This window comes from Corapipo altera, unplaced genomic scaffold, assembly GCF_003945725.1.
Source record: "Corapipo altera isolate COAL_440 unplaced genomic scaffold, ASM394572v1 64, whole genome shotgun sequence".
NCBI classification, from domain to species: Eukaryota; Metazoa; Chordata; class Aves; order Passeriformes; family Pipridae; genus Corapipo; species Corapipo altera.
Genome location: NW_020884893.1, coordinates 11562352 through 11572728, shown reverse-complemented (window position 1 = coordinate 11572728; position 10377 = coordinate 11562352). Strand labels below are relative to the sequence as shown.

The window sequence follows — 10377 nt, the reverse complement described above, 5'->3', positions numbered from 1 at the left end:
AAAGTCAGTGGCAGGCAGTGAAGTGCTGCAGGCTGGGGGCACTCGAGCACCACAGTGCACAAGCCCCAGGCTTACCCTTCTTTCCTTGACCGCTGGAAAAGACATCGAAGACCACAGTGAGGGTCTGTCTGAGCTCCCAGGACACAGCCATGCAGGAGGCATCCTGGAAAACAGAGACAAGTGGCTCTGATCACACCTTCTGGAGGGTCAGAACACCAGGACAGAGCTGGAACTCCACCAGGACCATCACTGGGATGCAGGTGAGCCCAGAGCAGCAGGACGACAGCTGCGTTAGACACAGTGAACCCACGGCAGCAGAGCTGGGCAAACCAGTGTGTCACAGCATGACAAGGAGGCTGTGGATTGTCTGTTGGGATGTTCAGGGAGGGAGCTGAGCCTGGAGCTTACCCTGCAGACGGGCCGGATGTGCACTGCCTGGGAGTGGTAGCTGCTGTGGAACAAGCGCTCGGCCTTCAGCAGCACAGCGAGCCCGGCCTGCAGGGAGCAGAGCAGAGACTCAGCCCCTGCCCTGCCCTCTGCTCCCACGGCAGAAAGGCCTGGCTGAGACTTCATGTTTCATGGGGAGTGACCCAAGGAGGCAGCAGGACTTGCTCTTACCTTTGAGCCACAGGGGAGCAGCTTCTTCCAAGGCGTGAGGTTCTCTGTGCAGACGACTTCCCGGGGCAGCACGGCGTATCGCAGGAGATGGTGGTCTGTCCCTGGGAGGGAGCTGGAGGGTCAAGAGCCTGGTACTGCCACAGGCTGTTCCACCCACACCCACCACCCTCTCAATGTGCCCCAAATGCCGTGAGCTCCACTGGGAATACCTCCCACTCTGTTCAGAGTGATTTGGAAAGAGTAAGGATTACGTGTAAGGATGTATCCTAGCAGATTTTTTTTCATGAGGGCCTTAAATCCTGTCGTTCTCACTGTTTCATAAAAAACTTTTCAGAGAGACAGACAAGGGCCTGGGAGCACCTGCCATGTACTGCTTGTGAGCTTCCTCTGTTCAAATGCAAGGCCTGTTTGCAGGGAGAGGAAACACTTTGAGGAGGAGGTTAACAGACCCTGTTGTACCCAGACCCAGAGTCACTGCAGGACCTGCACCAGAATCCTGGCAGTGGCACAGGGAAGAACTAAAGCGAGAGGCAAGAGTGAGAGGGCAGAGCAGGGCTCACCGTTGGCTAAGCCCAGGGGTTTGAAGGATGCTGTTGGAATAACTGTGTTGGTTGAGTCAATGAAGTTGAGAGAAGCACAGAATATTCCCGAGAGGATGTTGCTCAGTTCTTTCCAGGCTTTGTCAACACTGTGTGAGAACAGATACCAGAGATTGCTGAGCAGCTCAAATCCTTGGAACAACAAGCATTAAGTCAGTAACATTCAATAAACAGGACACTTGTAGGGAAGAGAGAGCTCTGTGAGTCCCCACAGAGCTGCTGCAGCTTGAACAGGGCCTGAGTGCTAAGGGACACGGTGACAGATACTGGATGGGAGCGAAAGGAAGTGAGTCATGGATGAGAGGTCAAGATATAACCCCATCCCATTAGTGCAGTGAGGGGTTTGTCAACACAGAGCCCACAAAGGAATTACTTTAGTGCTCTCAGCACCACATCCTGCCCTGTGCACTGAGTGGGATATGTTCTGCTTTTTTTTAGAGCTACTCCTGGCATTCCAGGCTCTTTATTCCAGAAGACATTTTCCACCCAGGAGACCAATTCACACAACGCAGCTGCCTCCTGAGAGATGAGCCACAGCTCCTGGGATCGCTGGCCATGGAGGGACCCGAGGGAACAGATCCACGGCTGAGGTACCTACTCGGTGACTGTGGGCTGGAACCAGACCCAGAGCTCGGCGCCGGCGGGTGCCTGGAGGGGCGGCTGCCCCCAGAACCGTGTGCGCCAGAAGCCCTGGGTGAGGGCGAGGTGGAGCTCCCGCACGCCCAGCGCCGCCACCAGCCGCCCCAGCGCCTTCGGGAACAGCCTGTAGTGAGAGACTGTGTGGGCAGCGTTAGTCCCTGCCCGCCTCATCCCCCATCCCTGCCCCTGACGTCACACCAAGGCCTGGCCAAGCATGACATCATCCCCTGACACTGCCCCTGCTCTCACCATCACACGCAACCCGCACCCATCCCGAGCCCCCTGGGGGTGTGACATCACCGCAACTCTCGGCCTCCCGCAGCCCTACTGTGCCCTGCCCTGCTCGCCTCTGACGTCACTCGCCCCTTGACGTCATAACCCATCGCAAACCATCACGCATCACGCCGCCGTGGCCCCGCCCCTGCGCCGCGCCCCAGCCAATAATTGCCCGGTCCGCCCCAGCGCCAGCCAATAATTGCCCGGTCCGCCCCCAGGATCAGCCAATAGCGGCCCGGTCCGCCCCGGCGCGGCACGCCCTACCTGCTCCCCGCTGCAGGTCCGCGTCCCAACGCGTGCGGAATTGGAAGGTGGCGGCCACGTCCCCGGTGGGCAGCGGGCTCAGCAGCAGCTCCTCCCGCAGCTCGTCCCGCCGCTCCCGCCCCGTGCCCGCCCGCCCGGGGCCGGGACACGCCGCCAGCAGCAGCAGCAGCAGCACGACCGCCGCCGCCATCCCGCGGCCCGCCCGCCCCGCGCCGCTTCCGCTTCCGCCCGCCAATGGCGCCGCTTCCGGGGGCCCGTGGAGACCTGGGCTATGGAGACCATCCAGCCAGCCAGCCTCCCTTCCTCCCTTCCTCTCTCCCTCCCTCCGGGCCGCGGCGGCTGCCCCTGCCTGGGGCCGAGACCGGGAGCCCGCCGAGGAGCTGCTGCACTGAGCTGGAGCCTCCGCGGGGGGAAGCGCCCGCCTGGCTGTGCCCGCGCCCGCCCCCCACCTTGCAGCGAGCGCCGCTGTTTGCACAGAATGTTCGGAGCTGAAGGGGACCACAAGGATCATCGAGTCCATCCCTGATGGTCTGGGGGTGCGAGGGGCTCCCGGGGGCTCCCTCCCCCCCGCCTGTGACGTTGGTGCTGCAGGGGCAGCCCCTGAGTTAGGGGTTCCCTGCGGGGGCTGTGCCTGTCCCGGCTCCCTTGCTCCTCCCAGTCCTTCCCGCTGCTGGCGGCTCTCCCCCGCTCCGTGACGGCTCCTTTCCGGAGGGCAGCGTCTATCTGCGGGTGCAGAGCCATCCGGGAGCCCCCCCTCCCAGCCCGGGGCTGACACAGCCAGAGCAGGGACAGCCCTTTCCTGGGCTGCAGCCACTGATAGTGGCAGTGCCAGCTTTGTGCCCAACTCCTCTTGGCCTGGCCTGCAGGGACCAGGCTGCAAAGTGGCTTCATATTGATGCTGTTCCTTCACTCCTCCGGAGCAGCCTCCAGCCAGGGCTGCTGCACTGGGGGAGCAGCAGCGTCTGGTGCTGCGTGTGCTGGTGTTCTCCAGTCATCCCACCTGTGTGGGAGATCCCCAGTGTGCTCCTGGCGGGTGGTTCCAGGTCACTATCCCCTCAGCCTGCTCAGGTTGTGTCTGTGCTGGCTCCTTCCCTCCTGGAGGCACAGCCCAGGTTGCTCAGCAGGGTGACCTGCTGCACTTACAGCCCTTCTCTGCCAAGGTCTGTGCTGTCTGCTCAGGAACCATCCCTGGGCTGTGCAACAGGAGGTTTTGTTTGCTCCTGCATGTCACCCTTGGCACGCTGGCTTTGCACTGCTCTCCCCCCTGCAATCCCCTCCAAACCCTCACCCCGTGCTGTTCTCTCCCAAAGACACACACACCCACTGCTTGGTTAGATCAGTGTTATTTCTCTGTGTGCAGTGTTATTTCTCTGTTGTTAAGTGCTTGTCTGGGAAGAACCTTTGTCAATAGAACAGGGGGAACTGGGGTCCCAAGGGATGGCTTTCTGGGAATGGTAGGGCTGTGGGAAGCTCAGCATTTTTTGTGGGGGGGTGAAGCAAGGAATGTTAGCAGCAAAGCCTGAAGAGTTAATTTTGGGAGCTTACAATACCCCTTTCCTTCTCCTTTTGGCTGCCAGGAGAACCTGTGGAGGGAGAGGAGGGGAAAACCATCTCTCCCCTCTGGCAGGGCAGCAGTCCAGGAAGGGGTTTGCTGAGCACCAGCAGCTTTCCTTCCTCTGGGCTGGCAAGTCCGTGTGGAGGAGGCTGGGAGCCGGGCAGAGCTGCCTGCTAGCTTCTTGCCACCTGCTCTTTGGAACTGTCCTCCTGCAGGTCCTCCTCATCCGACTGCACCACGGGGGTCTCGGCCCCCTCCTCACTGGTGTCCAGGCTGTTCAGATCCGTGGAGGCCGAGGACGTGGAGGAAATGCGAGACTTGCTCTCGGCTGCGTCAGGCACTTGCAGGGTGATCTCCTCTGGGCACTGGCTGGCATCTGCCCCTGGAGGAGAGAGCAGTGTGAGAAATAAAAAGCCTTCTAGAGGTTTATTGCTCCCTGGGCTTCATGGACAGCCCCTCCAAAAGGCGTGTTTTATTCCTCAGCAGGCTGTGCATTCCTGGCTGCTCCCCGTGCGGCCGCTGTGGCCGTTCCCCACCTCACACCCCCGGCTTGGCTCGGGCAGTTGCTGCACATTCCTTCCCCGTTTTTGGCAGCGGAGCCGTTTCCGTCTCACATGAAGCACAGCTCAGAGCCGTGCTGTGTGAGGCTGCAGCAGGCCAGGAGATGTTTGGCCTGACCTCACTGACCTGTGTGCGTAGAGGAAGGTGCGGCCACCCTGGGCTCTCCCTGCCCTCTCTGGGGTCTGGCTGGGAGGTGGAGGAGTCCTGCAGCTTTCCCACTCAGCACAGTGAGCTCTGCAGCACAGTGGGGACCTGGGGACTTGTGACTAGACACTGGCTGCTCCAGAGCTGCTTCAGGACAAAGGAATTTGACCCACGGACGAGGGAGGTGCCTGGGCTCTCCTGTTTCTGCAGCACAGGGGTCTGTATGTCTGGGCTGTGGAGCTGGATGCTGACGTGGATCAGCCCGAGGTGAGATCCCTCCAACCTCACAGACCCCAGCACTCTGTCTGCCTTTGGGTGGATGTGAATCTGCCTGCAGGGTGGCCAGGGCTGAGGAACCAGCCAGTGTGGGCACTGGGGGCAGGAAGGGCTTCCAGCCTGGCCACAAAAGGCCAGGACTACACATACCTGGCAGGGATCCAACAATGGTGCTCTCCTCTGTCCCACAGCCCAGAAACACATCCACTGTGTCCTGGTCTGACAGGTCCATCATGTCCATCTGCTCCAGCATGTCCACATTCACCTCCATGGAGGAAATGCTGCCTAAGGGAGCTGCAAGAGATAGAGCCCAGTGAAAAGGTGGGTGCTAATGCCAGGCAAAGGGCACCATCAGCACTGTGTAGGCAGGACCCTGAGGAGGGAGACCAGCCCTTGCCTTGGGGAACTGAATTCTACTTGCTGGTAAGGGACCCCCAGGAAAATCATGTTTCCTTAAAACATCCCTCCTGAAGCCCCTGCTGTCTCACTGCAGTCCTTGTCCCTGCTCCAAACTGCTGTCTGGAGGAGCCTGCCCGAAGCCAGTGACTCTGCAGGGCACCAGCTTGGGTACCCATGTGCAAGTGCCTTCAGTGGTGTGAGTAATGCACAGCACAGCACACCCACACACAGCCTGTGTGGTCCTGTCTCGGTGCAGGACATGCGTGTCCCCACTGCCTTTAGACTGCAGATGTCCCACCCATCTCTAACCCCTGTGTCATCGTTCCCTGAAACCCCCCAGCCCCGTGCTGGTGCCCACAGAACTTACGTCTCCGATGCTCTATCTGCAGGTGAGACATCGGGAAGAAGAAATCCACGTCATGCTGGAAAACCTCCTCAAAGAACTTCTGCCGGTCCCGTAGTTTGAGCTGCTGCTGCTGCATTTGCTCCGCATCCAGGCTCCGCTGGGCCTGCTCCATGTCAACTGGGGAGAAAGGGGAGGAGAGTCAGGCCAGGCAGGGCTGTCTGAGCCCTTCTGTGCCAGCTCACACTGTACAGCTGTGCTGGGGGGCTGGTGAGTCCCCTCTGCTCTGCTGTACCAGCACGCACTGATTTAGTCACCGTGGGTAGATGTTACCGGCACGGCAGCGTCACCAGCACATGCTGTGCTGGAGCCTCACTCAGATCCTGCTCCTGAGGTGCAAGGCAGCCAGGAATAGGGAGCTCATACGCTCACGGCTGCTGGAGGGAATTATCAGGGGGGAAAGGGTGCTGGTGTGAGATCAGCCGTGGTTTGCACACGTTCGAGTTTCAGTTTCCTTGCTACCAAACCAAGGGCTGTCTGTGAATGCTAACGAGCAGGGGAGCTCCAAGGAGAACTGGCGTTAGTGCTCCAGGGTTTCTGGGCTGAGGGATGCATAAGGAACAAAAGTGGCTCGCAACCCTGTCACCCCTGCCCGTGCACACAGGCACACGCCCCCGCCGCCACCGCCGCTATAAATACACTGCACCCACGCTCACAGGCTCCCGCTCACATCCCTGCTCACAGCCAGCTTGGCTTCTGCCTGCACAAACATTTTCATTCCTGCAATTCCTCACGCAGTTCACCGCCGGTGCCTGTGTCCCTGGCTCACTGGAGGGACTGGTGGGAGCCCTGGGGCTGTTGCTGAAGGAGCTCATTGCTCATCCCTGGGCCTGGTAACTCCCTTTTGGGTTGAGTACTCGCAACAGCAATGACCCAAGTGGCACAGAGGGTTGTGGCTGGTGGCCCCGGCTGTTCCCAGGCTGGTGTTTGACCTCAGCCATTCCATATTTCCTCTCTGCTGCTCTTGGCCCAGCCGGCACAAGGAAAATGTGATTACTGGAGCAGGCAGTGCAGTAACCAAGGAAACCAAACAAACATCCTTTGCTCTGCCTGAGCATGGCCCAAACCCTCTGCTCCCCCAGGCTGGGGAGCAGCATCCCCACCCTGTCTGACAGGAGCAGGGGCGAGCACAGCAGAGGGGCTGGCTTTCAGCAGCATGGAGCAGCACAGGACCCAAATGGGAGAGAGGTGGTGAGTCTGGTGAGATGTCTTGGAGATCAATGTCACATCTTCCTGAGAGCCCTTCCAGGGTTTCTCTGCACTCTGTTTCTGGGGCATCCTTCAGTGAAACCCCATCATCTGCAGGTGGCTGCCCCTGCGGGCTGGGTTGTGCTGGCAGCACAGCGTGGGGATGCACCATGACTCAGTGCCAGTCACCATCCGCTTTCTGGAAAAAGCTCTGGTCCTCCTCTGGCTGCTCAGCGTCTTCCTGCACCGCCTGGGGCAGCACTCCTGGCTGCCTGAAGGGATCTCTGCCTTGGTATGTCTGACCAAAGCAGTGGTGCCGAGGCTCGGTGTGCTGTGCAGGACCCGGGGAAAGAGTTGTGGTGCCAGGGAAGCTTTCCCACTGAGAAAGCTGCCTCACCATCAGCAGCAGCCCAGTGCCACTGGGGTACAGCGAACACCTCTGGCCACCCTGTGCCATCTGCAGAGCAGAGCGGGGGACAAGAGGGGCTGATCGAGGCACCAATTACGGAGCTGACTCCCTTCAGCAGCTGGAGCCAGCCCTGTGCTGACTGTCCCAGGCAGAGCTGTGTCCCCAGGCCTAGCTGTGCTGAATCCATGGCAAACTGCTGCAGTTCACCATACTGAGGAGAGCCCTAGGGAGGCTGGGCTCAGAGCAGAGACTGTGCTGGCTCCCGGATTCGGGATGACAGACCAGCTCTTCGTGGGACACCTCACCAAGGGACCCCAGTGTGAGGTAAGGAAGAGTCTCTAAATCCTCCTGCAGTGCAAAGACAAAATAAACCCAAATGCTCTCAGGTGCTGTCCCAGGTGTAATAAGTGTGTGCTGTTAATGTTCTCACTGCCCGTGTCTCCCCAGCATGTGACTGATACTCATAAAGGTGCTTGGGGAGAGGGAGGACAGGCAGCTGGAGGCAGCATTCCTGTGGGCGCCAGGGTTTCTCTTGAGGGAGAAATTAGCAGGACCTGTTTATGAACTTGTTTTCGAGCTGTCGCCGGGGAGTTGGGCACGAGCACTGAGATCCCATTATGTAAGGAAGGCCGGCAGCGGGAGGCAGCAGCTGGGGCTGTGCTTGGCCCTGCCTGACCCGTGACCGCGGTGAGAGCCGGGGACGGAGCCTTCCCCCTTCCCGGGGCTCTTCCGGGCCCCGGGGGAGCGAACAGCCCTGCCAGTGTCGCTGCCTCTCAGCAACCCTTGCCGGGGAAATAAAGGAGCACGGCATTCCCTGCCGCGGCCCTTGCCCATGTGACGGCCGGTCACCAGCCGCGGGGATTGTCTCATCCGGCTGGCATGTTCCCACCGCGGGACACGTTCGCACACACAATGCGGCCCCTGTGCACCGTGGGGGATCTGTCGGTACCTGCTGGTGGCCTGGCTTTTATTGCTATTATCATGGTTATTACTACAGCCCGCTCAGCCGAGGGGCTGGAGGCTGATCAGCATTCAGAGCCAGGCTCTGCCCCGCTGGCTGAACCGCCCAGCGCGGGCACCGAGCGCCCCGCTGCCTTCAGAGCCTTCCGGCTCTCACGGCTTCTTAGCCAGTGCAGCTTGGAGAGAAACTGGGGCCAAACACTGCTGCAGAGTTTGGGTGGGCAGGGCAGGGCAGGATCCCCACCAGGAAGTGCAGGCAGGGATTTCCTTCTTACCTGCTCCGAGGACGATGGCCCCACTGGCCCCTCTGCCCTGCCAGGGCCACCCCTCACGCAGTGTGGGCTCGTGGCTACGCTGTGGTGGGGGAAGGTGCGGGAGGGCTGGCTGAGAAGCAAAGCTCTGCAAGCTGTCCCATCCACACCCTCGCCCGAGTGGGCTGTGAGAGGAGCAACTCCAAGGTGCAGTTAGCACGGGGCAAGGGTCAGACAGGGCTGGAGGGTGCGGGGAGCACCAGCTCAGGGTGCTTCTGACCCTGCATCCGGGCCAGGAGTGGAGCACATTTCAATCATCTGGCTGTGTTTCCACTGGGAGTGGATGCACTTTTCATTCCTCCTTGGCCCACGGGATCCCCCCTCTGTGCTGGTAGATAGGAGGGGTGTATTTGGGGTGGCAGAAAGCTTGTCAGTGGAGGCACAAGGCCAAGAGAGGATGGGGATGGCCTTTTCCTGAGGCCACAGCTCTGCAATACCTCGCAGAGATTTCAAAGGATTTAAAAATAATCTGGGCTGTGAAAGGGACAGCGGGGTGCTTGGGAGGTGAGCAGAGTTTAAGTAGTGGGTTGCTCCAAGCATGGGCCAGTTCCCTGGTGAATGAAAGAGCTGGAGTAGGCTGGCTTTTGCTCTTCTCCCTGAACTTTTCTGGAGCCCAAACCTTTGACTCTGCTCCTCCAGAGAAGCCCAGAATGTCCCACTGCTGCCCAACTTGGCAGAATATGCCTTGCCCTCCTGATCCCTATGTGCAGGGCTGTGAGGAGATGGCTGGGGGATGATGCAGCTCCTCAGCTGCCACAGCATCCTCTGGGAGGCTCTGCAGAGATGGCCTTTCCCTGTCACCCTGCCCCAGCACAAGCCCTGTGGGACAAGGGTAATTCCCGAGGGCTTTCAGCTCCTTCAGCCTTGAGAGAAGCGGCTGGTGTGGAGAGCTGGGAATGCCCCGGAGAATCTCCTGGGGTCAGGCCGTGCAGAAACGGGATTCTGGACGCGCCGGCTGCCTGAGCGTTAATTCCCTGCACGGTTCTCCATCGGCACGTCTGACCTCGTGTTGCAGCACAGCAAAAAATAACCGTAGCCCTGGTGAGAGGAAATGCACCAGGCGAGTGCGAGGGAGGCAGTGGTTTTGGCAGAGCTGCTTGCCGGGAAAAGTGGGAAGGGGGGAGAGCTGGAGAGGGAGGACATGGCACCTCGTAACCCCTGTGTGTGCCGCGGTTTCATTGCCTGCACTCCTCCGAGCGATCTCCAAATCCCCTGCGTCTCTGCACTAAAAATATCCCTCCCTGCCGCCCGGAGCTCCTTCCCCGGTAGAGGCTGTCATAAGACCCTGCTATTTGCGGGGCGCTGCTGCCTTTCATGCGAGAGAAGCGTGAGGACGGGGCAGCCAGGCGGGCAGCGCGGTGCCCGAGGCACGGCGGGCATGACCCGGGCACCGTCCCTGGCTGGCTGCCCCCCAGCAAGCCCCGGTCCCCCGGCTGCCGCTCGCCCCGCCGCTCGCTGACGGCTTTGCTCTGCTCAGCATCCTCATACCCTCAGCCCCGCGGGTGCGGGGGGACCCGTTCCTGCCGGGAGCCCCCGGCACTCCGAGGGGTGCCGATGCCACTCCGCAACAGGTCCCCGATCTCGGCCCCTTCCCAAGGAAGGTGTCCCCCAAATCCCCCCGTTCCCCGAGCATCCCCGTCCCGAGCACGGCGCTCCCCGGGCAGCAGCCCCCGGTTAAAGCCGCCCGGGCAGCAGGTTGGTGCAGCGGCGGCTCGGGGCGGCTTTAACCGGGGGCTGCGGGGACGGCAGGGGGGTCACAGCGGCTTTGCGGGGCC

At 60.7% G+C, this 10377-nt stretch overlaps 2 protein-coding genes across 2 annotated transcripts in view; both read right to left on the bottom strand.

Moving 5' to 3' along the window:
• Window positions 1–2586, bottom strand: part of PIGT (phosphatidylinositol glycan anchor biosynthesis class T) — an 11674-nt gene extending 9088 nt beyond the window's left edge. The window contains exons 1-6 of the mRNA XM_027646089.1: window positions 2397–2586; window positions 1816–1993; window positions 1179–1306; window positions 619–719; window positions 409–495; window positions 61–163 (exon numbers count right to left, since the gene is read on the bottom strand). Of these exons, the coding sequence (XP_027501890.1) occupies window positions 61–163; window positions 409–495; window positions 619–719; window positions 1179–1306; window positions 1816–1993; window positions 2397–2586 (787 nt within the window). The remainder of the gene's footprint in view (window positions 1–60; window positions 164–408; window positions 496–618; window positions 720–1178; window positions 1307–1815; window positions 1994–2396) is intronic.
• A 1137-nt stretch (window positions 2587–3723) lies between these two features.
• Window positions 3724–8821, bottom strand: DBNDD2 (dysbindin domain containing 2). The gene is made up of 4 exons (XM_027646339.1): window positions 8567–8821; window positions 5699–5854; window positions 5083–5226; window positions 3724–4333 (listed from the first exon to the last, which is right to left on the bottom strand). The coding sequence occupies exons 2-4, from the start codon at window positions 5847–5849 to the stop codon at window positions 4125–4127; spliced, it is 504 nt and encodes a 167-aa protein (XP_027502140.1). The 5' UTR covers window positions 5850–5854; window positions 8567–8821; the 3' UTR covers window positions 3724–4124.
• Window positions 8822–10377: the final 1556 nt, after the last annotated feature.